The sequence below is a fragment of the Arabidopsis lyrata genome (genome assembly GCF_000004255.2).
Source record: "Arabidopsis lyrata subsp. lyrata unplaced genomic scaffold ARALYscaffold_5, whole genome shotgun sequence".
NCBI classification, from domain to species: Eukaryota; Viridiplantae; Streptophyta; class Magnoliopsida; order Brassicales; family Brassicaceae; genus Arabidopsis; species Arabidopsis lyrata.
The window spans coordinates 14,453,627-14,477,997 of NW_003302551.1; the positions used below are offsets into that span (position 1 = coordinate 14,453,627).

The window sequence follows — 24,371 nt, forward strand, 5'->3', positions numbered from 1 at the left end:
AACTAAAATAGATAAAAGCTAAAGAAAAATGAAAAGAGGAATAGTAATAGGTAGGCATGCTTTGTGTTAACAAATTAGATAGCTTTGTGTCAGAAATAAATATAATTGTAACATGAAAGAATGTGTCAATGTGTCTTTATCCAAAAAAAAAAAGGAAGAATATGTCAATGTTGGAATGCATCTCTCGAGAGTGCAGAAAGTTGTTCCTTCTCTTCTTTCGTATATTATTTTTATATAATCAGTTTCCATTAACGTCGATATGTTATTCGGTTATCATGGTTTCGTGTATTCACTAGCTTTGATTGTTTGGGATAGTGATTGAGTTACACAGTAATTTTTTTTTTTTTTTTAATTTAGGAGAATACTAATATATATACCCTAATTTTAAAAATACGATTACAATTTGTAAAAAAATGTAGAATATAAAATCTTCTTCTATATTTTGTTAAAATATTTTTCTTGTTTATTAAATATTTATCAGCTAAAAGTCCTTTTTAAGTATGCAGTTTTTAATTTATTTTTATCTAAAAAGTAAAATCTCTTAGTATTTTGAAAGTTCATAAAGAAAAACGCTAAAAAACGAATATGAGAAATTATTCATTTGACCGGAAAAAATTAATATAGCCAGAAAAACATATGATGGGGAAGATCTAAGGAGTTCTAAGCAGGACAATACAAAGAACAAAAAGGAAATCAAACAGGACCCGAATTCAGACGAGATCTAACTGAAATTAACAACTAAAGGTCAGTGAAATTTTATTTTTTCCCCGACAGAGAGAAAATTTCACCAAATGTCTTAAATAATTCATAAAAAAATATCCAAAGGGTAACTCAATTTCAACAACAACAAAAATAATCCAATTTTTTTTTTTTTTTTGTTTTTGGAGACTATAGAAAGGAGAAAGTTTAGACCAAAGTTCTTGAGTTGTTCAAAGATACCGGGCAGGCTCTGCGACCGCGAAGCATAACTTAAAATAAATCTAAAAAGAGTTTAAATATAAACACAAAACGCCTCAAGTACCTTCTTCTTTAGACTTCATCTTCTTCTGCTTTCTCTCTCTCTCTCGTTTGCTATATAATTTGACATCTCCAGCGAGAGTGTTTTTCGCGATCATTTCACTTGAAATCAGCGCGGGGAAAGTGCGGCCTTACTGGTGTCTTTGATGGACTTACCCTTCAAGAACAGATAAATCAACACAAAGATGAATACAAGTTTCCCAAGAAAATAAGATAATAAGAATAACTAAAAAGATTTAACATATGTAGACCCTAGAAAGATGTCACATTATATGCAAATGAACCATATATAGAATTAAGTAAAGAGCTAGCCAAGTCGAAGTTGATCGATATCAAGTTTGCTTTTAGTAATGACTAAAACAACAACCTACCATTCAAAAGTTGACATTTAAGGAGATAAGATAGAATGAGAAACTAAAGTTAGAAGGTAAAATGTTGAAATCTTATACCTTATTGGGAGTGCCCCCAAGACAATACCACTGCAGTGAAGCGCAGCAATTGCACTTTCCGCCTGTGAGAACAAAGCAAAGTATGAATCTCCCATTGACAAACCAAAACATAATTTTGAATCTTGGACCCTTTTACCTAAACTTCATATTCGAGTTTATTTGGATGTCTTTGAAAATGTAAGAAGCTTTTTGAAATGCAACGTATCAAGTTAGAAGGGAGAATCCGTGTTTCCTTAAATGGATCATACCGGCATGCAATTCAAACAATAGAATCTTAACTAGCAACTGAAACTACTCAATCACCAAGAAGACTAATGTCCAAAATGGGAACACTTTAACTGAAAACATAGGCAGAGAGAATTACCATCGCAAACTCAACAAAAGCAATACGGGTTTGGTGGTGATAGTCTCCAAGCCTCAGACGATGAACCTACAAAGGATATATAACAAAAAAAAATTGATTGCAGAGCAGAAGACATACATATTAAAGCGTAAAAATAATTGTCGCATTCCAAACCAATATTCATACCTCCCCGCAAAGCATTTCAAAGAAGACTTTCAAGTCAATTTGAGTGATCTGCAAATACAAGTAACAGGACATTGAAGAAAGTCAGTTGCTCCAATACTTTAGCAGTTAACAGTTTCCAAAAAAGACAAAATCTCATCAAGGAAATGGTTAGTGGGAATTGAATTACCCGCTTGTCAATGTTGGTACAGTAAACAGTCCTAACGCACATCTCACGCTCATCCTCAGACTGGGAGAAAGAGAGCAACATTATGCTCGAGACTACTTAAATTTATGCCTAGTTTATCCATTATCATGTGAACTTACTCTTGGAAGAAAAGTCGGGTTAACAGGGGCAATAGCGGTTTTGGAAGGAAGAACCTTAAGAGGGTAAAAACCGAGCACAGTACCCGACATGCTCAAAGCAGCCCTAGCTCCCTCTGCAGCAACATCTCTTGATAAGTTAAGAACAGTGCTATAAATTAAATCTCAACTAGTAAACAAAGGGTTGACAGGAAGAGTACCTTCATTGGTAAATTCAATGAAAGCAAAACGAAGGACAGAATTTGGGTCACCGCATACACGACAATCAACAACCTTTCGATCCAAAAATGACAAAAAATGCTATGAGGAAACGAGTTACTGAAGATAATCAAAACATCTGAACATAGTAAAGATCATTTAGGTACCTGTCCACAATTAATAAAGACACCAGCGAGGTTCTCCTCGGTAACCTACAAACAAAACAATGTAAGAGAGGAAGAGGTTATAAAATGGATTCCTTTACGAGAAAAATGTTATCGAAAATAACTTCCCTCTTTTTACCTGTTGGTCAATGTCAGAGACATATACAGTTCTCCTGATTACATCGTCCTTCTGAGCCAAGCTTGTTCTTTTGTTAATTCTTCGCTTCCCTTGGCCAAAACTCCTTCTCTGTAGCAAGCGGTAAAACAAAAAGCACACAAATTACCAACTTGATCTCCACCACATGATTTTAATCAATAGTACAGTTTTGCATACTTTCACTTCACATATCTGACAACTAATACCATTGTTTGAAGAATGTGACCACAGAAACGATGAATACTTTCTATTTAAAACCCGAAAACTTCAAAGCTCATACAAAGAAGAAAATTAGTAAAGCAAAGGCAGCCATTTTCACAAAGTGTAACTGATAAGCAAAAGCAAATAGTCAACAAATCAAATTAACAAACTACACACAAAGCGAAACTGCTATTGTATCAATGATCAAGCAATAGATGCAAGAACACGAAAGCAAACCCGCAAAGCTCGAAACTTTTTTCTGTTATCCATTTGCTGAACGTTTCAGCATACAAGCGGTTTTCAATCAACAAACAAGCTACCAAATTATGGTAAACGAAAAAACACAAAAGCTCGAAACTTTATATCATCATTTCTCTACACCTCACTGTATCATCAAAATCTAAGGGAAGATTAGAAAAATACAAAGATCCGAATTCACACACTAACGAAAAAAAGAACATTCTATACACCAAAACACATCCATTTTCTAGAGATGTAAATGCTAACAATCAAAACTTACAACATAATTATATACTCAACAAATAGACATCAAATGAAGAACCAACAAGACTATCCATCAAAACATATCAAAACACAAACTTTTTATCAATCAAGAAAACAAAACAAAAGATAGAGATCATAAAATGAATAATATACCCTTGTAGGAAAATGATCATTCCCATCAGCAAGTTTAGGTGGGGCTGCAAAATTGTTAGTAAACCCTAATCCATTTCTGAAAACCCCAGATTGACTTCGAGCGAGAGAAGGAGGAACAAACTCCTGAGCCATGGGATTAAGCTTAGAAAAAGCATCAGCCAAATCTTTGATCTCAGTCTTGAGACTTCCTCCATTGTTATCTCTCTCACCATTTCTGTTAAACCCATTTAAAGTCTGACCCTTTTGAGCAGTCTCATTGATCCGATCGTCAGTTTCTGGAGTCGAATCGATGGTAGGAGGATTCGATGAGTCAGATTTAGGGCTCTGATCATCATCAGGACATGGCGGCTTCGTCTCGGTAGCTGAATCAGTGTTGTTGTCTAAATTCTGACCAGACGAAGAGTCCACTTTGACACCAGCATTCTCAGCAACAGCCATGATCGGACCAAAAAGGTTGAATCTTTATAACGATCAGACAACAACAACTTACCAACTCGTCGATTTCTGAATCAAAAACAACCAAACTTAGAAAGAGAATTTGAGAATGAGAAGAAATAGAAAAAACTCTAAGAAAACACAGAGGGAAAGATCAAGAATTGATACGAACCCTGAGAGTTAATCTCGATCAAAATGGTTAAGCCATAAACGGAGAGAATCAAACTTAATTAAAAGATCAATGAGAGCAGAAGAGAGGACTGAAACAAAGAAAAGTTGGATTTTTATTCAAGGGAAAATAAGTAAAGACAAAAGGAGAAAACTTGGAAAATTCAAGGAGATGATTAGAATAGAAGAAGGAACACAAGAGACCCCTTTGGTTATAAAATTAAATAACTTAACTAGTTTCTTCTGCCCTTTGGAGTTTGGACAACATCCTATGAATACTTTATCGCTTTTTACTTTATCTTCTTTCTTATGAAGCTTCCTACTTTTCAAATTATTTTCTTTTGGGACAAATCCTACTTTTCATTTATCTATCTACTTATGAATTATTAGTCTTTTAATCAATTATTTAAATTTTTATTGGTTAATTTATTTTTCAAATCTTAACATTTAAAAACATATTATGTGCTATATCCAATTTTTTTTAGAATGATATTGTTAAATAATTGAATTTTTAAAATAATATTCAGTGTTCAAAAATACGCCTTGTTATTCTCATATACATAAGGTAAGAATAAAAACATTCATATATACTATATGACAACGTTTTTTTTTTAATATCCTTAACAAAACGATGTTGTTTTCTTTTTTCAATTGATTATTTTTCACATAGTGATACTCCCTCCGTTCCTAGAAGATTGATGTTCTACTTTTTTTATTTGTTTCACAAAGATTGATTTTTTAGCTTTTTTTTCTTTATTTTATTGATTTATAATAATAAATCGTAAACTTCAAGGCGTAATGATTGAAAATAATTAACTTTCTTAAATTACCATTGGTTGATAATTATTTTAAAATATGTAATATTAAAATTAATATTTAAATAATTAAACAATGATTGAATTCTTAATATGCGTAAAAACTCTAAAACATCTAACTATTACGAACATAGGAAGTATTTGATTTTTAGATATAATGTTTCCAATGCAACGTAAATTATTACTCAATAGAGATTACCTTCACCTTTTTGGTAGTATATTATTTTTTTATTACCCATGATGAGTATTGTTCGTATATTTCTTACTATAATATTTTTGTGGTTTAGATATGAGCATACTACCAAAATTTTATTATTTTTAATTTATTTTCCTCTAGAGAAGAATATGTATCATAATCATATGTAGCCCTGGACATAAAAACCGAAACCGAAAAACCGAACCGAACCGAACCGAAACTATCCGAATGTTTTGGTTTCGGGTGTCACAAAATAACCGAATGGTTCTCTTTCTAAACTATCCACGGATATCGGTTATTAACCGAACCGAACCGATATCCATGGATATCCGCTTTAAACCGAACATAATTTATTTATGAGGCCTAAAGCCCATTTGTCTTCCCTACCCAACTTACCCAACCCATTGCCTAATCCCTACCCTACTTACCCAACCCATTAAGCCCAAACCCATTGTGTGTGATTGTGTCATAGAAAGAAAAGAATGGAAGATCAACTCAAGGACTTGAAGATGCTTGTAGAATCTAATAATCTTTTACTCTCTCTTTCTCTCTTTCTCGCTTTCTCTCTTTCTCGCTTTCTCAAGTCTCTTTTGAACTTGATTATTTTGTTGCGGTCTCAAGTCTAAACTCTTAAGTCTCTTTGAAGTTTGAACTTTGTTATTTTGTTGCGGTCTCAAGTTTTATTTGGGTAATGGTTCGGTTATTTGGATAGTTCGGTTATTTGGTGGGTAAATAACCGAACCGAACCATATCCGAAAGTATTTCGGTTATTTTTTGGTTCTCTTCCTAAGTATCCAAACCGAACCGAACCGAAAGCTAACCGAACCGAACCGAACCGAAAACAGTTCGGTTCTCTTATGGATGCTAAGTGCCTAAAACCGAATAACCAAATAACCGAATAACCGAACCGAACCGAACCGAATAACCGAACGCCCATGCCTAATCATATGTCTAGGCATTGTACCATATCCTCTTGTATACCTGTGTTATGTGTATAATGTATGTGTAGGCATTATAGGGTAATCAACATTTGGGCAAACCAACACTTGAGATCACACTATAAGAAGTGATCGAACCCCCAACATTTGATGAGCTCAGAGCTGCTTTACATGTTAATCAACATTAACTAAGCTTAGAAACTTTTATCATTTAGAAATTAAGAAGAAGCAGGATAACCACTAAAGCAGAAACAAAAACAAACAAGATTAGAAACGTTGAAACTTTATAACAATGTTTACAGATTTATAAAAACAAATGTTCTGAAAGAGTTACAACTTCTAAAATTCGATCTGAATTTCCTTACGAAGAAATCATCGAGGATTAGAACTTACTAGCTTAACAATTCTTTGACTATGCTACACAAATTATAAAATACATGATCTACTTAACCCTTTTTTCCTTATATTTATAAATAACCATGAAGTTATCACACAGGTGAAGCTGAGAGCAGAAACTCAGGCTGCTTTCTCTGCAGGAGCACTCCACAGAAGAGGCAGAACGGTTTCGAGGCAGCTTTGCTAAAGGAGGATTTTGGAAGTGATTTGAGATCACTCGGGAATGAAGGCAATGCAAATAAGGTCTCTGGAGCGAGTTCTAAAGTCATTCGGTTGCAGCATTTGCAGAACCATAAAGGAGTTGGTGGACATACTTGCATTGAGACACAACACCTCTCAAGCTTGTGGCTTTGATCACATCTCTCTTTGTCTTTGCTCTTCTTCTTTTTTTGGTGCGGAGATTCGCAAAAGGCTTCCTCCGCTGAGTGGAAATTGACTGGCGCTGCACAATAAGGACATTTCTCTTCCTCTAATGAGGTTTCTGTGCTATTACTTGATCTGTGATGAATTAGAAACATAGAACATATGAATTTGAAACATTCTAGTATCTATTACCAAGGGAAGAAGAATGTATGTGAGAAAATTACCTCGTTAGACTAGATTTCACTTCTACGGAAAGTGTTTCCAGCTGACTATGGACAATATCGCGATTTATCTCAACCCATTGTTGCAACTGAGCCAATCCAGCTGGACACCAATTCCAAGAGGAAGGCGAAACAGTACCCTGAGATGACTCAGAGAGTAGATAAGCCGAGAAACTGAGACCAACCAGTCTTTCCCGGAGTTCTCGTTCACTTTCTTCAAGCAGTTTGAGCCACAGATCAATTTCTTCTTCATCGTTCGTTCTCTGACCTTGAAGTTTTCTGTTGATTTCCACTGTTTTGAGCTCCGATAACATAACACGTCTAGAGGTTACGTTGAGAATGTGTAACAGCCTGGAAGGAACAGCAGAGAAGCATTTGGTGATCTTTGGCACCAGATCTTCCATGGAGATATCAGCATGAAATCCGAGGTATGACACAGAGAGCCATTTGGTTAATACCAATTCAACAAACTCTGGCATTGATTGTTTGAACGCCAGCATTGCAGCTACCATATCCCAAAGAACTAGAGGCTTATTCAAATCTTTGAATTCTTTCAACGACCAGAGAAAATTAGATTCCCAACATGCGAATTCATTTTTTGAGAATCCCAGAATAGCTTCGGTTACCGTCTCTGAAGAATCTTCTGACTCACCAGATTGTTGTGCACCATTCCAGAGGAATTCTACAGCAGCCTTCTGCGACCTGAAGGCAAACAAAAATGAACAGTCAGGTTTTGTAACGAGCAGGACACAGAAATGCTACTTAATGAATAATAATCACCTGGCTTGGTACATCGGATTCAAGAGTTCAACGTTAAAGTTGCGGACCTGCAAAATTTCAATGAGAAGTCTTAGTTATCTAATTCTGAAAAACGTGATAGCTTACAGTCACCACGAACCAGGTTTCTGGGAAGATCATACCAAAGCAACAGCAAGGTTTCCAGGGGACAATGCCACACCAAGGCATGACAGGAAATCATCAGGAAGCTGCGGAATTATTTCATTGTTTGTAAAGATAAACTAGAGGTAGGGATAAACATCGAGACAACATTAAAAACATAACATAGTGACGTACATCAGTCGTGCTACTGAGACCAGGAGTGTTTGCAGGAATTGGCACTTCAGAGATGGTATTCTCACACAAAATCCAGTTCAAGACATAATTATCCTGCATGTTACAAAAGAGTAATGCAACCTATAGCTAAAAAGAATTCGACAGTAGTTGATAGATCACAATGTAGCTCATAGCTTAGTTTTTTGGTAAGAAAATCATGATTGTTTGTCTCTCACAAGACAAGCAGTACAAAAGCTGTTTTCACAGAGCAGAAATATAATACCTGACTGCAACTGTACAAACAACGGCCATCATATGACCAAGCTAGACCTGTAACCTAAAAAGAGTGCCATATGCATCAATTAACGGAACACTTACATTGCATTTTAGAAAAAGGTTTATAGTAACAGAATAATGTCTTACCACTTGGTTATGAGCATTACTTGAAACAATTTGTTCAAACTTTCTTGTAGATATTTCACACTTCCATACTTCAAAAGAACCAGAGCCTTTGCCGATTGCCAAGTGCATTGCATTATAATGATTGCTTACAACAAAAGAAAGTGTTGAAACCTGAACAGGATTCACCGCTACAACCTATAAATACGCCGGAAAATGTCAAAACACACAAAACTCTTAATGTTTTTTTTTTGTTTTTTTGATAAAAAAACTCTTAATGTTTGCTCGATGAAAACACACTTACATAGAATGCAATTAAAGAGAAAAACGGACAAATCATGATAGACTGATAGTTTCATAAACAAGGAAATAGATACATATGGAGTCAAAAACACAAGGATCTACAGACACAAAGCGCAATATAAATTCAACTTTACTTACAGAAAAACTTCAGAAAGGATCGCAGTCAAAATTCAGGATAGTCTCAATCACAATCAATGCAGATATCACAGAAGCTATACTCAATCTGTTCCTATTCAGAATATCAGACAAAGTAGAACACAGAGAGAAGAAATTAACTATCACCTGTTTAAATAGAGAGAATGAAGATTTATAGACATCCACAGATTTTTGCAAGTCTTCGTTGTTGCTCATCCAAATTTTTACACTGCAGAAAGTGCGGAAAGAAATGGTCAGGAAAGTGTTATAAAAAAGATTCCATTGCGAAGCATATGCAAATGAATGGACATTAAAATGGCTTATTTCCAAGAGTGAGAATTTCAAAGAATTTCTAACATTTTATGTTATGTTTAACAAATACAATTTGTTTCTCGTAATAGAACACTTACTTACCTACCATCGCAACTCCCAGTAACCAACACCACTTGCGGATTCAAAGAATCACAGCCAAAAATTCCCCAACTCATAGTTGAAACCCATGAGCTATGGGCCTGAATTATAGCATGAAGTTCCACCATGGGAGATACATTAGTACGTTCAATGTGATAGCATTCAGGTGCATGAACTTTCCATATGGAAACACTACCGGACTTTGAACCAATTGCCAAAAGCGAGAATCTTAACATATTCTCACTAGAAGAAATTTCTGATGAGAATCTTAGTAGAGATGACCAGGCTACGGAAAGGGAGGATAATAATGCCTCACGAGACACATACGTTTCTGGACTTATCTCTTGACTACACTTTTTCAGAGCTTTAGGCAAAGAGTGACAATCTTGGCCATTGCTTGCCTGTTTATATACTTCAATCTCAAGTACCTGGGAACATAATGAATCATGTTAGATATGAGTACAATGCGATGATTTGATTCTTACTAGATGACACTTGAGAGTGAGAGTGTCAAAACTTCTAAGAACCATATGGTGTGAGCGATGCGTTAAAGGATTCTGGTGGAATTCAAAAGCATTCCATGATTCGAAATGCATCAAATCAATGATGGTACAATATAACAGAAACAAGTTAGTGAAGAGATAAGAGGAGATACATTATGCTCTGCTTGACTGTCTTGCTTGGAACATGATGCTCGATCTGTATAATTCTTTTCATGCAAGTTGCTAGAACGAGTCACAGATGAAAGTAAGTTAGTAAAGTGATCAAAATAGATGGAAAACAATTTCTCAAACCACTAGTATGCATCTGAGGAAATTTAAAAGTGAAAAAATGCTCTTTACATGTTGTTTGCGCTTGTTTTTCTTCGCTTGCGTGCCTTCAGACTTGAAATCCTTTCATCGTCTTCATGGTGATGTTCTACCAATTGATCCTGTGATAAAAGAGCACAAATCATTTCAACAATATATAGTTTGGATCAAAATAATATGCTAGAGATGTAAATGATTATGCAATACCTTCCACCACAACAATTGTCCGTTAATAAAGGATAACAAAAGATTTAACCGATTTGTTAAGATGAGTCCTTATCAAAATCTAAAGGTGAGAGTACGATGTACAAACTATCTACATATCGCTCCCTTATAGGAAACACATACATTATATAGTTCGCCTGGAGTAGTAAGTTGTCCTTCATGGTGATCAACTATCCACTGAAAAGTGATTAGTTAAAGATACAAGTTACCTTAGATAATGAAGTAGAAGGATTGTTGGACTCTCCAAAGTTCATGCTTGATAGATTCTCATAAAGCATTTTAGATACATCAACAATCTGCAAAACCGATGAAAGCAACTGTAATGCATAATTTAGTTATAAAAGGTAAAACAGAATTTACGACTTACCTCAATCCACTCAGCACAAAAATCAGAATATGGAGGTCGGTATAGCTTAACCCTTCCTTCCGCTGTGCAAACAGCCAGTAAGCACCTGACCAGAGTTATTTAAATCACCAATTTAGGAAATAGAGAGACTAAAAAAACTCGAACCGTGAGAGAGATCGAACACATGGATTCGGAGAAACTGTATAATACCCGTGGTTGGGAGACATTCCTATCTCAGACCATGAGAGAGATCGAACACATGGATTCCTTTCCCGCTTCAAACTCGAAGGTAAGAGTCCACCAGTCAGCAAATCTACAATCACATCATCACTCAAATTGTTATCCTAAACCTCAAATCAACAGAAATTTGATCAACAAACACAAAACTTCATGTTCCTGAACACTAAACAGTTGCAAAATATTGAACTTTGATCTGCAAATCTGAATTGACACACATAAAGGAAGGATTTTGAAATTGATCTGAATTTTTTTATCAATAAAAATCAAACCTTGAGAGCGAACACGACCAATCTGATAAGGCTCAGCGTCAGAGATTGTGATCAATCCACGAGGTCCAGAAGGCAAAGCCGGATTCTGACAATTATAAAAGTCGTCAATACAATTTTAAAAAGACTCAAACTTTAACCTCAAAATACGAAGCAGAAGAAAACTTACAATGATGATGACTAGATGACCAGCAGCGACGGCGATGAGATTTTCCGATGACCAAGCGACGGCGTTAGGATACGATGGTGAAGTAACAAGTGAAGCTTCCTGAAACCGCGACGCCATCAAATTGACTAAGAATCTCTTCTAGATCCGTTTGAAGATCAACTGAATTTTTTTGGAGGGAAAAAAAAAAACTTGCTCTGCTTTGCTTTGGCTTAAGCTTTGACAAACGAACTGATGAATTTGATTCAGTACGGAAACCCTAGTTCGAATCGCAGTGACGCAGATGCGATCCTCAATTATTTTTTTAATTTGTTTATTTCTATCCGAATAAAAGGCAACGTGCTCGTTCTTTAAACGGCGTCGGTTGAATGATGGGCTAAGCCCAAATCATTTTGAGTCCACTAGAGAATATTTAGTGAGGAGACCATAGTTCGAAACGCAGAGACGACGAAGGAATTCTTAATATAATCTTAAAACGGTGTCGTTGAGCTTTAGCGATAAGCCCAAATAAGTAAAAACTTCAAAAATTAAGGGTTTTGAAGCCGCGAGAAAATATTCGCCGTCGCCGATGTCGGGAAACAGAAGAACTTGAGGCAAAAAATTCAGTTTTTTTTTTCCGGTGAGTCTGAAGTTCTGGAATTTTAAAATTCACGACTCGATTACCCAATTCTCCGTCGGCTAAAGGCAACACAATGAAGCACATATAAGTGAAAATCAATAGGAACATATGTATACAAGTTATAATCCTGCAATTGCATTGGCATTGGATTGATCTGTTTGTTTTCTTGAATTAGAGAAAAGAGTAAACTTTGGGAAGAAACAATGGGAATCATAGAAGAAGGAATAATCTCAGGTACCTTGCCAAGCAAGGAGGCGTTTGTAGTACACTTCCCTGGTTACCCATCTTCTATTTCCCGAGCCATTGAAACACTTGGAGGTATCCAAGGAATTTCACAAGTAAAAAATCTCTTAACTTTAGTCTTAAAAGTCTCTTCCTTTTTACTGAAATTGTCTTCATATGCTAGTTATTAGAGCGATGTCTATATGTTGTTATTTGTTACAGTCTTGGTATATGCATCCATATGACTTTTAAAAGGAGAGATTTTTATTCAGTTTTGAGTCTTTTTTTTTTAACTGGGTAGGCAAGGGAATCAATTTCAAATAAGCTTGAGCTGCGTTTCCGGCCTGAAGATCCTTATGCACATCCTGCATTGGGTGAACAACGTCCTTGCTGTGGTTTTTTGTTAAGAATTTCTAAGCAGGATATCAAGAAACCTGAAAGTCAGCCTGTTCTTGCCACTAGTAGTGATGTATGTTTAGAGGAAGCTAGTACAGTTCTATGTGCAGATATCATAGCTCGTGTGTCTGAATCGTTTCACTTTGATGGTAACAACTTTGCTCTCCTCTTTTTGCTTGGTTCTAATGCCTCTGAAATTTTGTCTTCCATGTGAGAGTTGGTACTTGATAGCTCATATTTATAGTGTTTCAAGACTTTCTTCTCTTATTTGTTGTGTAGGCATGGCTGATTATCAGCATGTTATTCCAATTCACGCGGACATTGCGCAGCAGAAAAAGAGAAAGTGGATGGATGTTGATTCCCTTACAGGTGATTCACTTGCAATTATTTTCTGTTTTTCAATTTATTCGAAATTTCTGGTGTGATCACCTAAATTATATCGGATATATGCAGGAAACAGTGATTTGATGGGCCTGGCTGATGAAGATGTGATGATGTTATTGCCACAGTTCTTTGCACCCAAAGATATACCAGACAATGTGGCGTAAGATTACACTGCCTGTTTCTATTTCTTTCAATTTTTATCCTTTCTTATTCGGTGGAATAGCCGTTTACTTAGTTGTAAATATATTTATTATTGTCGAGCGGTGAAGAAAAACATTAGTTGATTGAAGTGACTTCAATTATAGAGCTGATTTCAATTTTCTTGTGTGATTACAGGTTGAAACCTCCGGCAACATCTGGTCCTAAAAAGAAAGATGATGCGGCAACTCAGAACTTTTATGAGGTAAAAATAAAGAAATGGAAGCATCTGAGTTTTCTAAATAAACTAAACACAGACTGTTGGTTGCACCTAGAAGATAGAGAATAGGTAGTTGGGAACACTATAGGACATATCTAAACTTTAAATATCTAAACTTTATCTATAGACTATAGGACATTATTTTCTTGCTGAACTAATTGTCTGGGACTTAATTTACTTGTAATCTTGAAGTTTTAGGAATTTCTTAACCAAACCTGCATTTCGATTTCGGTTACTAAGAATAGGTGGATTATACTAGTAGAGGTTTGGCATGATAGTCATTAATTTGCAAAAGTTATATCTCAATCATGCAAATGCAGTAGTAAAAATATTTGAAGCATGTAAAACTCTTGGTTTCACTCTTATGAACCATCAAGAATGCGTGATCCGTTCTGTTCTCTTCCGGATTTCAAAGATGCTGCGACCGCTTCCTTATAGTTTTGTCATAACCTAATAGATCTATGTCATGCTATTTTCTTTTATGATGCAGATTGATGTTGGCCCAGTATTTGCAATTGATTTCAGTGTCAAAGATATCCTTTTTCTTATATGCTAGTTCTTCTTCCGATATTTCTTTTGACATTTTTGCATCTGGCAAGTAGAAAGAGCCGTGTTGGCTTGTTATGTCCTTAACTTTCAATACAGATCCCAAAGAAACTGAAGTGGGAAGACTTTGTTTCTCGCAGCTCCAACCACTGGCAATGGCAGGTATCAGTGTCTGCATTGTTTGAGGAGCGGCCTATATGGACAAGGGATTCTGTAGTTCAACGACTACTTGATAAAGGTCTTAAATGTACACATCATATGTTAAACAGGTGAGATAGCTTTCTAATACGGGTTTCTTATACTGAGGTGTTTTTAGTACTACATTGATCAATTTGGTGTGTTCTCTGTAGGTTTCTGCTCAGGGCTGCGTATTATTTCTCCAGTGGTCCATTTCTTAGGTTCTGGATTAAAAGAGGCTATGATCCACGGAATGATCCTGAGTCTCGTGTGTGAGTTCTCTCTTAAGAAATTGATTTATAGATTCTTATTATATGGTTCTTGGTTCGTGACATTTGTTAGGTGAAATGGTAATAGACATAGATGGGTGCATAATGTTTAACTTTTGAATAATTGTGTTTCAGATATCAGAGAATGGAATTCAGGGTTCCTCCTGAATTACGGAGTTATTGTGATGCCAATGCAACTAACAGGTAAGTCTTTTTCTATTTCTGCGGTGAACTCTTCCTACATAAATGACACAGCGTCCTGGAGATTTAAGCCTGAATACTCTCTATAGCATTCTAAGATTGTAGGATTGTATCATACATTTAGCATGATTTGTTAAGAAATTTGCAACTGAACCATTGGATTTATGCAGGAAAAAGTCTGATTATATGTTTTTTCTTTTCTTTGCTACAGCGCAAAGCCAAGCTGGAACGACATTTGTGCTTTTAAGTTATTTCCTTTCAAATGCCAAACGTTTCTGCAGTTGTTTGAACTTGACGACGAGTACATCCAGCGAGAGATAAGAAAGCCTCCCAAGCAAACTACTTGTAGCGTGAGTTCTCAGCTTAGCTTTTTTTCATGAAGTAAATACCCATGAATCGTGGTCTTTTGCCTGTTGGGTTAGAGATTAATCGCACACAAAGTCACGCATCTACGCCAATAGATAAAATTTGGCAAGTCCTCAAGTTTATGATCTGATTCGTTTCTTGTTTGCAGCATAAATCAGGATGGTTTTCTGAAGCTCTGCTTGATACTTTGAGACTCCGTGTAGCTGTGAGGTTTGTGTCTGTCTTCCCTGAGCCAGGTTTCGAAGATGTATTTAAATCCATTCAAGAAGAATTTGAGAGGTCAGAAAAAGTACAAAGTCAGAAAGAGACACTTAAACCATCTTTAGTGAAGCACCGTGAGGCAACTAAAAGTAAGATCATCAAAAAAATTGTGTGTATATCTCTTTTAGCGTTTAGAAGTCTAGTGAGTGCTTTTTGATATGCCTTTGCGTTTGTAGAGTATTATTCGGAGTTAATCAAATCTTTAACAGAAACTCAGTAGACTCAAAAGATCATACTGCTCTATGAGTATATTAGATGCATATATATTATGTAGAAATTTGTGTAATAAGAATTCTGTAATGAGCTAAAGTAATCTTGATACATATCACATGCTACGCTTGTTGTCGTTAGTCATTGAACATGTTTTCCTTGAAGACTCTGAAGTAACAGCTACTGACAGTATTTTAATTTGCAGGCTCTGAAGACATGGAAAAGTGTAAAAGTGTAAACGAAGATGTTGATGCTAATGTTAACGAGGATGGAGATGATGAAAATCTGGATGACGAAGATGAAGAAGAAGAAGAAGAAGAAGAAGAAGAAGTCGATATGGTAATATTACTGTTAAAGTAAAGTTTTGTTGTTTTCTTCATCCGCTAGGATTCACCGTTTCTCTGTTCCTCTTCTTTTGCAGGCTGCAGGAGACAATGAGATATCTCTCGGTTCCCATGGATGTATCCTTCAAAGTTTAGCGTTTTCCTGCATTGCAGGAATTAAGCTATGTGTTTGGTTCTAACACCCTTTTGACACTCTGTTTCTTTAGATTTTCCTATACGATGATAAGATCTTGATACTGAGAACAGCTCCAGGACGTATCTGCAAGGCTTGTTCGATAGTTTTCCAACCAGTGAACCTGGTTTATATGGAGACTTTGCTGTTGATGATGGGAGTGATGGAGAGTTTCAGATATACGAGGAAGAATCTGAGGGATTGTATTCCATTGATGATGATCATAATGATGACGACGACGATGATGATGACTGATGCGTAAAGATCATCATTCCACACCACATGTACTGTTTCTTGTCTTCATCTATAATCTCGTGATTGGTAATTTTCACATAATTTCTGTTGTTTCAGGTGAAAGTATAAGGCTTTTGTTCTTATGAATCTTGGTCCAGAAATGACATCACCAGGCCTGATCAGCTCCATAAATTGGTTGCAAATTGCAACATAATGCTTGAAACTAAAATGTAACGTTTTAGGTTAAATACTCAATTTTGTAAACGAATCAAAGAAAAATAATTGTTTCATCTCACAAAAAAAAACTCATTGTAAGTTGTAACCATTACGATTTAGTGATTTACGCATATTCTACTGTAACCATTAGTGGTTCTATAGGACCCAAACAAAACCAAAAAAAACTTAGAGGTTATATTGATAAACATATTACTTATATAGGGACCGAAAAATAAAAACACAAAAGAATTGAATGAATCAACTTAAGGGCAATTCCGGTAATTCACATAAGTTAAAGGATAAAGTACAAACCCTAGTTTGAATTCTCACGGCCGACGTATCACTCATCTATTAAGCTCCTCCGAGTTTTGTTGGCTTCAGACCGAATCTTCTCCGGCGCTGTAGCGTTTCCCCGGTACGGAGTCATTCACCTCTCTCTCTCTCTCTCTCTCTCTCTCTCTCTCTCTCTCTCTCTCTCTCGCTCCTCTCTCCATCTCCCTCTCTCCGTTGTTTTCTCTGAGTTTGGTTTCTGTATGTTCTTGTTTGAGCGTTACGGGTCTTGTGAATTCGATGGTTTGGTGTTTCAATTTCGTTAATTGTACTGCTAAGTCTTGTTCCTTGGCTCTCTTGAGGTTATTATACTTCGCTTTGGTCGTGGGGATAGTTTTCTTGACTTCAATTATCTTTTTTTCTGTCGAATGTTCTTGAGTTGCTTAATGTGATTTTTGATTCAATTGAGAGGGTTTATACTCTGTATTACTCTTAATTGTTAGAAAGATTCGAAATTGATGTAATTACGAAATTGTTTTTTACTAAACTTCCCATGAACTATGAATTGGGAGATTTCTTTCTCCTGCATAGTTATAATGATTTTGTTGGTTCAATAGTTTTATTTATCCTCCTTACTGAGGAAAAAGTCTTACTTCCAGGAGATTCTATGTAATGATGATTTGTGGGTCGATCTGTATTCTAAGTAGTTGGTAACAGTGGATTTTTTTCTGTATGTTTGAAAGGAATAATGTTTGAGTAAGGAAGATGAACAAGGTAGATGCATGAGTCTATGTTACATGATGTCATGACACATGCTTTCTTTATGATAGATGGCAAGCGCTTGGAACATGAGCATTGCAATGGTTCATAGGGATATAGACAGGGAATGGGGAGATCAATGTGGACTTGTTTCATATTGTTTTTATTATTATTGGAGATTCATGGGAACCATCTGGAGAAAAATATATATTTCAAATTTTTAAGTAGCTTTTGGAGCACATTGGAGCAAATAAGCATTTGGAGCTTGTGGAGCACTGCTCTGACCCAGGATTGCTCTCACTTGGTTTGCTTCATATATATTTTGGTCTTACTATGTTTTTTTTTTTTCATCTATCTCATCTTGATGCTGAGGCTATATGGAAAGCTGTTTGAGTGGAGGTTCTTTGACTATAGCAGTAAACTTTGGTCCGTTATTGATTAGTTTCCTTTGTTTCCCCATGTGCAGTTTCCTCTTTGGTTTATTTTAACCTTCGGAAACAATGAGTGGGCGATTTTCTCGGTCAATCTATGTTGGTAACTTGCCTGGTGACATAAGAGAACATGAGATTGAAGATCTCTTTTACAAGGTGAGTTTTTGGTTATTTGTTTGACTCAATCACGTGTTCTCTATTGAATCATTATCCCTATAAGACAAAATGAAGATTCTTGAGCCTCTTTTGTATTGATATTTAATGCTCTTGTTTGCAGTATGGCCGCATTGTCGATATTGAATTGAAGGTTCCACCTCGGCCTCCATGTTATTGCTTTGTTGAGGTAACTGTATTCACTTACATTACATGTTCCTAACCAAATTTAAAAGTTATAGTTTCACTCAACCAAGTTCTGTTGAATGTTTGTAGTTTGAGCATTCCCGGGATGCCGAAGATGCCATCAAGGGCCGTGATGGCTATAACTTTGATGGCTGTCGCTTGAGGGTAATCAGTTACTTCCTTGCTATTTTTTCAGCAGAGAAGATGGGCTATGCTTCACATGTCCTGAACAGAAGAGTCCAAACTTTTCTGGCTGCTTCACATTACCTTTTGATATTTATTTTTATTTGTAATAGTTTCTAATCATTATGAATGCAGGTTGAGCTTGCCCATGGTGGTCGAGGACAGTCTTCAAGTGATCGTCGTGGTGGCTACGGTGGTGGTGGCGGCGGCGGCTATGGTGGTGGAGGTGGTGGTGGGGGATCAGCTCGGTTCGGCGTCTCACGACACTCTGAATTCCGAGGTTTGTGTTACTTGCTGTAAGAAGTTGGTATTGATAAAATTTGGTTTCACTTCACTTCTTCTGATTCTTGGATGGCTTTTTACAGTTATTGTGCGTGGGCTCCCATCATCTGCTTCATGGCAAGATTTGAAGGTCTGATGACACAATGTTTTCCTTGAATATTTGTTTCTACTCCCTAGTCTTGTTTCTCATATAAAATCCATTTTTTCAGGATCATATGCGGAAAGCTGGTGATGTGTGCTTTGCTGAGGTGACTCGAGACAGTGATGGTGCGTTAATTTACACTTTCTCATGCATATTTTCTTAGCAATATCTTACTTTTTCAGCTCTGAGCAGTGTTTTGTTTGGGATATTATAGTTATGTTTTTCTCTCACAACATGACTATTTTTAATAATATGATCAGGAACTTATGGCGTTGTCGACTACACCAATTATGATGACATGAAGTATGCGGTAAGTGAACTCTATTCTTCTCTCTTGCTGTATTGCATGCTATGATTTGTATATTTACTGATTTTCAAAAGTTGTGATTTCAGATAAGGAAACTTGATGACACAGAGTTCAGAAACCCCTGGGCTAGAGGTTTTATCCGGGTACCATTTCTCTGTGCAGTCTTTTTTTGTTTGCCCTTTTTGACCATAATGAACAGATTTTATGCATTCTGATGAAACACTTGCCTATATGCGACATCTTGACAAGGCCAGATATAATGTTCAATTGCAAATACGCTTCTATAAGTAATGAAAAGGGGACGGGTTAAACTAAGATTTGAAAGATAGAAGTAGAATTCACCTTTCTTAGGTTTTGGTTATCTCAAGTCACTCAACAATTTACTTTGGTTGATGCTTCATTCTCTCCCCTCCCTTTCATAAAACATCTGTGACTTTTGTAGTCTCAATTGGTTAGGCAAGAAATTGATGTTGACTCATTTAAAATCATGATCTCACAAGTTTATATTCATGTTATGTCTGTGTTTTCTGCTCATATGCAGGTTAAGAAATATGAAAGCTCCCGATCAAGAAGCAGAAGCCCAAGCAGAAGCAGAAGCAGAAGCAGAAGCAGAAGTCGAAGTCGTAGCCGAGGCCGTGGTCGCAGCCGAAGCCGCAGCCGCAGCCTTAGCAGAAGCAAGAGCCCAAGGAAGGATCTGAGGTACTATGTTTGTTATCAATGAACCTTATATATCTCCCATTTTCAACAACTAAAAATGGAGTGTTGTGTGTTTTTCAATCTTTATTGCAGTAAATCACCAAAACGATCCCTTTCCAGATCGATTTCAAAATCTAGATCGCCATCTCCCGACAATAAGAAGAGTTCCCCCAGGCAAGTTCTCTCCCTTTTTTTGTGTTCTCTCTCTCACTGGCTTGGTATTTTTATTAGCTCTTTTATTTCTCCTGTGACTAATGTGATTTGTTTTTCTTTACCGATTCAGGGCAATGTCGAGATCAAGGTCCAGGTCCAGGTCCAGGTCTCCGTCCAAATCTCCTCCCAAGGTAATTTAGCAATGTGTTTTTGAAAATATACCAAGTTATATGCAAATCACCAAACAGACAATCTAAAACAATCTTTTTTTCTCAGGTTCGTGAAGGCAGTGTATGATTTTGTTGGGCGGTGAAAAGAAAGAGTGCGAAAATTCTCAAGTCAAGATCCATTCTATATGTGTTTTTACTGTTTTCGGATAATTGACATCTTCTGCTGTTCTCTGCTTCTTTGCTCACAAAAATGATCATCTTTATACTATTCTCTCTTGTTATGTTATGAATGCTTCCGTGAACATTACCATACCTTTGAGTTTTGTATGGTTCGCCTGTTCTTGTTTAACACTATAAAGTCCTAGCGAACCCAGATTTCTTATCATAATTATGAAATAATTTGTTTGAAAATGGCATCAGATTAATGTAAAGTCCAGTGCGATGTTCAAAATATAAAAACTAATAGGTCCTCCTAAATGCGAAACATGCTAGTAAAAATTAACTATTTTAAAAGAGATGTCATAAGAGTATCATAATATGTATTTTTTGGATAAATAGAGGCTAGCTATATATATGTAAGATCCCCAACTTAGAAACAAAACAAGATGTTATAAAGTCTTATGAAGCCATAATCGCTTCCATAGGTCTCGCATCTTCTATATCTCTACAATAATTAATTGAAAAGTAGAAACGCACCACATTCAAAGTTAGGGCATTGGAGACCTGTAGTTAAAAGTTGGAATGATTTGTCCTAAACACCTTTAATGAATTGTTCTTCTCGAAATTTCTTCTTCTTCGTAATTAGGGGTATATAAGTCTAATCGTGTGTTGATCTCTATAATAATGTCTCAAACACCCTCAATTTCGAAAATTTTTGTTCTTAATTGTTAAGGGTATATAAGTCTAATCGTGTTTTGAGATGATTAGTCTTAATCACCCTTAAATTTTTTTATTTTATAGTGTAATCGTTGGGGATACGGATGTCATAATGTCTCGACTTTAATGATTATAGAATCTTAGCTTAAATTTATTTGTTAATTTTTTAGATAATTCTATATCTTAGTAGTTAATATTCGTTTTTGTTATTTTTCTGATTTTGTTTCTAATTAAAAAGTTAAATTTCTTAAGATAATAATTGATGTTTGCCCTAATCTTAAAGCTATATATATTGTTGATCGGCCAGAGAATTAGGTATTATTTTTTCTGTGCCCATTAGATAGTTTTCACCATTATGGTTTTTTTATACAGCTACGATTTTGATAAATCAAATGGTTTGTCATGCATATATTGTTTTCATTTACCTTTAGAGATCGTGTGCATATTGTTTGCTGTTTGTTTTATTTTTTACATTAGTTTGTTAATTTATTGTTTTGCTGATTTGATTCTTTTGGTATGTGTTTCAGTTTTGTAGAGCGTGGGAGGTTCTATCGACAAAGCTTTTGGACGAAAGTGGTGTTGATGATAACAGAACGAGGTTTGGAAAGGTATTTTTACATCTATTTACCTATTTAAATGTTTGTGTTTCTTTCTGTTATGTACAGAGTTTGGATTATGATCACGCGTGGATCGTTAATAATTTATGATCAATTGTGCTGACTGAGAGAAACTTAGATTTTTTTTTGGTTCTCACCGTTTTTCTAAGTTCGCTTTGAGAATTTGTTATATATTTATTTTATATGAGTAATTTTATTGGAAAAAATGATGTTTAGGGATAGTGTACACGTACTCGACGGGGGTGAATTACACCTAAGCTTAGATGTCTTCAAAAGGCCATCACTCACAACAACATCCTCTTCACCTCAATGGCTTCACGTAAGTGGATTCAAAATAATTTCTCTATATAATATATCAAGTTAAGTGAATGAACATATATAATGTAATGTTGTTGAAAATTGTGGTTGCAAGATATGTTGTGTTCGGGACTAAGAAGCATGGGAACGGGAAGATTGATGAGCTAGAGAGGTATATTGAGTCTTTGATATGGGAAACTGTTAAGGAAAGAGAAAGGGAATGTGTGGGATTAGATGACTACGAGAAGGTAATCTCTAATCTAACTATATATATTTGTATTTTAATATGAATTATTTATATGATTTTCTTTTTGTTTTTTTGAAACTAACATTAATTAATTTACTTTCTAAAATATACTGGGTCTCTTTTAAAGCTCGAAAAAAACAGAGTTCTCTAAAACGAGATCGGTCGAGATTGCATAGGTATGTCTATCGTGATGAAATTGTTAAATAGATATTGGGCTTTTAAGCAATTCAATCGCTTTAAAAAAATTTTGTAATCGTGAGAGAAAACTTTAGGGTTTGATTGTTTCAATTTTGATTTAGAATACGGAATTTTCGTTTTCTTTTTCTTTTTTTAAATAGTAAGGTAAATTCTAAATATATTACGGATATTTTTATCAAGAAAATTTCTAATTTTTAAAAATTAAAATTTAAGAAATAATTATGACGGTTTGCCTTAGATATTAAGGTATAAATATAGAGCTTCGGCCACACCATTAAAACTCATATTCGTTAACCTAAACATATAGTTTTGATAATATATATATTTTGTATTGTTTTGGTTCTAATGAATCGAATTTACTATGGAATGATTATGATTGTTTTCTTCATGTTGAGATGACACTGATTTCATGATTTAATTTTTTATAGATTCTGATTTCTTCAAATTGAAATATTAATTATTTTTACGTTTGTTTGCAGGTTGGATGTGTGGAAAGAACACATCGATGTTGAAAACGTTGGAATGCAAGCTAACACAGCCAAGATATTGGTCATGCAAAGATCTCTTATGATTCTGTGACTAAGAATTTAAGTGTGACTTGGGCTTATGAGCTAACAACCTCTGATCCTAAGGAGAGTTCAAGCCTTTCTTACATCATCGACCTCGCAAACCATCAGAAGTAATGTTTGGGTTTATAGCTGCTGCTGGAACAAACACAGAGGAACATAGACTTTTATCATGGGAGCTCAGTTCAACTTTGGATATCGAGAAAGCCGATAGCAAGATAGGATTGGTAGTTGGCATTTCGGTTTCCGGGTTTGTTTTACTGATAGTTTTGGTCCACACGATCGTGGTGGTTTGGTCACGGAAGCAAAGAAAAAAGAAAGACAGAGATATAGCAAACATGATATCGATAAACGAAGATCTTGAAAGGGAAGCAGGACCAAGAAAGTTTTCTTATAAAGATCTTGTGTGAGAAACCAACAGGTTCTCAAGCCATAGAGAGCTAGGTGAAGAAGGATTTGGAGCGGTTTATGAAGGAAATTTGAAAGAAATCAATACAATGGTTGCGGTGAAGAAATTATCCGGTGATTCAAGGCAGCGAAAGAAAGAGTTTTAAATGAAGTTAAGATCATCAGCAAACTGAGACATCGAAACATGGTGCAACTCATTGGTTGGTGTAATGAAAAAAACGAGTTCTTGCTGATATATGAGTTAGTGCAAAATGGTAGCTTGAACTCCCAACTCTTTGGCAAAAGACCCCATTTACTTTCTTGGGACATAAGGTACAAGATAGCTCTTGGTTTAGCCTCTGCTCTGCTTTATCTTCATGAAGAATGGGATCAATGTGTACTGCACAGAGACATCAAAGCAAGCAATATAATGCTTGACAGTGATTTCAATGTAAAGTTAGGTGATTTCGGTTTGGCTCGGGTTATGAACCATGAACATGGTTCCCATACAACAGGATTGGCTGGAACTTTTGGGTACATGGCACATGAATATGTAACGAAAGGAAGTGCGAGTAAAGAGTCTGATATATATAGCTTTGGAATTGTTTTACTAGATATTGTCACAGGGAGAAAATCACTGGAACGAACGCAAGAAGATAACAGTGATTCAGAGAGTAATGAGAAGAGTCTTGTGGAGAAAGTTTGGAAACTTTATGGAAAACAAGAAGAGATGACTTCGTCTGTTGATGAGAAATAGGGTAATGAATTCGATAATAAAGAAGCTTAGTGTCTTCTGGTTTTAGGGCTAAAGATGGTTGTCCACGGAAAAAAGCTCGAAAGCTTCGATAAAACAAACGAA

The 24,371-nt window shown here is 35.7% G+C and overlaps 4 protein-coding genes, 1 long non-coding RNA gene and 1 pseudogene across 9 annotated transcripts; 4 read left to right on the forward strand and 2 right to left on the reverse strand.

The window, feature by feature from the left end:
- Positions 1-754: 754 nt before the first annotated feature.
- Positions 755-4,481, reverse strand: LOC9313740 (polyadenylate-binding protein-interacting protein 10). The gene is made up of 11 exons (XM_021026032.1): positions 4,280-4,481; positions 3,673-4,176; positions 2,797-2,904; positions 2,661-2,705; positions 2,496-2,568; positions 2,299-2,411; positions 2,162-2,221; positions 1,996-2,043; positions 1,831-1,896; positions 1,467-1,528; positions 755-1,174 (listed from the first exon to the last, which is right to left on the reverse strand). The coding sequence occupies exons 2-11, from the start codon at positions 4,108-4,110 to the stop codon at positions 1,117-1,119; spliced, it is 1,071 nt and encodes a 356-aa protein (XP_020881691.1). The 5' UTR covers positions 4,111-4,176; positions 4,280-4,481; the 3' UTR covers positions 755-1,116.
- A 2,008-nt stretch (positions 4,482-6,489) lies between these two features.
- On the reverse strand, positions 6,490-11,854 carry LOC9313741. Of its 2 annotated transcripts, none has more exons than XM_021025071.1 (16): positions 11,561-11,854; positions 11,395-11,479; positions 11,096-11,198; positions 10,907-10,991; positions 10,749-10,835; positions 10,348-10,436; positions 10,161-10,230; positions 9,509-9,933; positions 9,242-9,323; positions 8,681-8,854; positions 8,541-8,594; positions 8,279-8,371; positions 8,125-8,190; positions 7,985-8,031; positions 7,208-7,906; positions 6,490-7,118 (listed from the first exon to the last, which is right to left on the reverse strand). In XM_021025071.1, the coding sequence occupies exons 1-16, from the start codon at positions 11,675-11,677 to the stop codon at positions 6,713-6,715; spliced, it is 2,682 nt and encodes an 893-aa protein (XP_020880730.1). In that variant the 5' UTR covers positions 11,678-11,854; the 3' UTR covers positions 6,490-6,712. The 2 variants fall into 2 exon arrangements, with proteins under 2 accessions (XP_020880730.1, XP_020880731.1); XM_021025072.1 differs by having other exon boundaries at positions 8,681-8,830; positions 11,561-11,796.
- Positions 11,855-11,952: 98 nt separating this feature from the next.
- On the forward strand, positions 11,953-16,736 carry LOC9313742 (general transcription factor 3C polypeptide 5). Of its 3 annotated transcripts, none has more exons than XM_021025074.1 (16): positions 11,953-12,264; positions 12,352-12,514; positions 12,700-12,943; positions 13,074-13,163; positions 13,248-13,338; positions 13,515-13,581; positions 14,087-14,129; positions 14,240-14,411; positions 14,493-14,591; positions 14,724-14,792; positions 15,001-15,139; positions 15,304-15,505; positions 15,832-15,965; positions 16,048-16,087; positions 16,198-16,426; positions 16,494-16,736. In XM_021025074.1, exons 2-15 carry the CDS (start codon positions 12,380-12,382, stop codon positions 16,395-16,397), a joined length of 1,725 nt encoding a protein of 574 aa, XP_020880733.1. In that variant the 5' UTR covers positions 11,953-12,264; positions 12,352-12,379; the 3' UTR covers positions 16,398-16,426; positions 16,494-16,736. The 3 variants fall into 3 exon arrangements, with proteins under 3 accessions (XP_020880733.1, XP_020880732.1, XP_020880734.1); XM_021025073.1 differs by having other exon boundaries at positions 11,953-12,176; XM_021025075.1 differs by lacking the exon at positions 16,494-16,736 and having other exon boundaries at positions 11,953-12,514; positions 16,048-16,062; positions 16,105-16,292.
- A 95-nt stretch (positions 16,737-16,831) lies between these two features.
- On the forward strand, positions 16,832-20,709 carry LOC9312032 (serine/arginine-rich splicing factor SR34A). 2 transcript variants are annotated; one of them, XM_021025076.1, is made up of 14 exons: positions 16,879-17,007; positions 17,693-17,925; positions 18,088-18,208; positions 18,330-18,395; positions 18,482-18,556; positions 18,710-18,854; positions 18,940-18,986; positions 19,066-19,123; positions 19,259-19,308; positions 19,392-19,448; positions 19,847-20,004; positions 20,095-20,175; positions 20,285-20,345; positions 20,431-20,709. In XM_021025076.1, the coding sequence occupies exons 3-14, from the start codon at positions 18,122-18,124 to the stop codon at positions 20,449-20,451; spliced, it is 906 nt and encodes a 301-aa protein (XP_020880735.1). In that variant the 5' UTR covers positions 16,879-17,007; positions 17,693-17,925; positions 18,088-18,121; the 3' UTR covers positions 20,452-20,709. The 2 variants fall into 2 exon arrangements, with proteins under 2 accessions (XP_002875964.1, XP_020880735.1); XM_002875918.2 differs by lacking the exon at positions 17,693-17,925 and having other exon boundaries at positions 16,832-17,007.
- Positions 20,710-21,717: 1,008 nt separating this feature from the next.
- LOC110228143 lies at positions 21,718-22,287 on the forward strand. The gene is made up of 3 exons (XR_002331756.1): positions 21,718-21,808; positions 22,034-22,136; positions 22,230-22,287. It is a non-coding gene; the product is annotated as an uncharacterized LOC110228143 (long non-coding RNA).
- A 784-nt stretch (positions 22,288-23,071) lies between these two features.
- The window catches only part of LOC110228542, a 3,291-nt pseudogene continuing 1,991 nt past the window's right edge, over positions 23,072-24,371 (forward strand).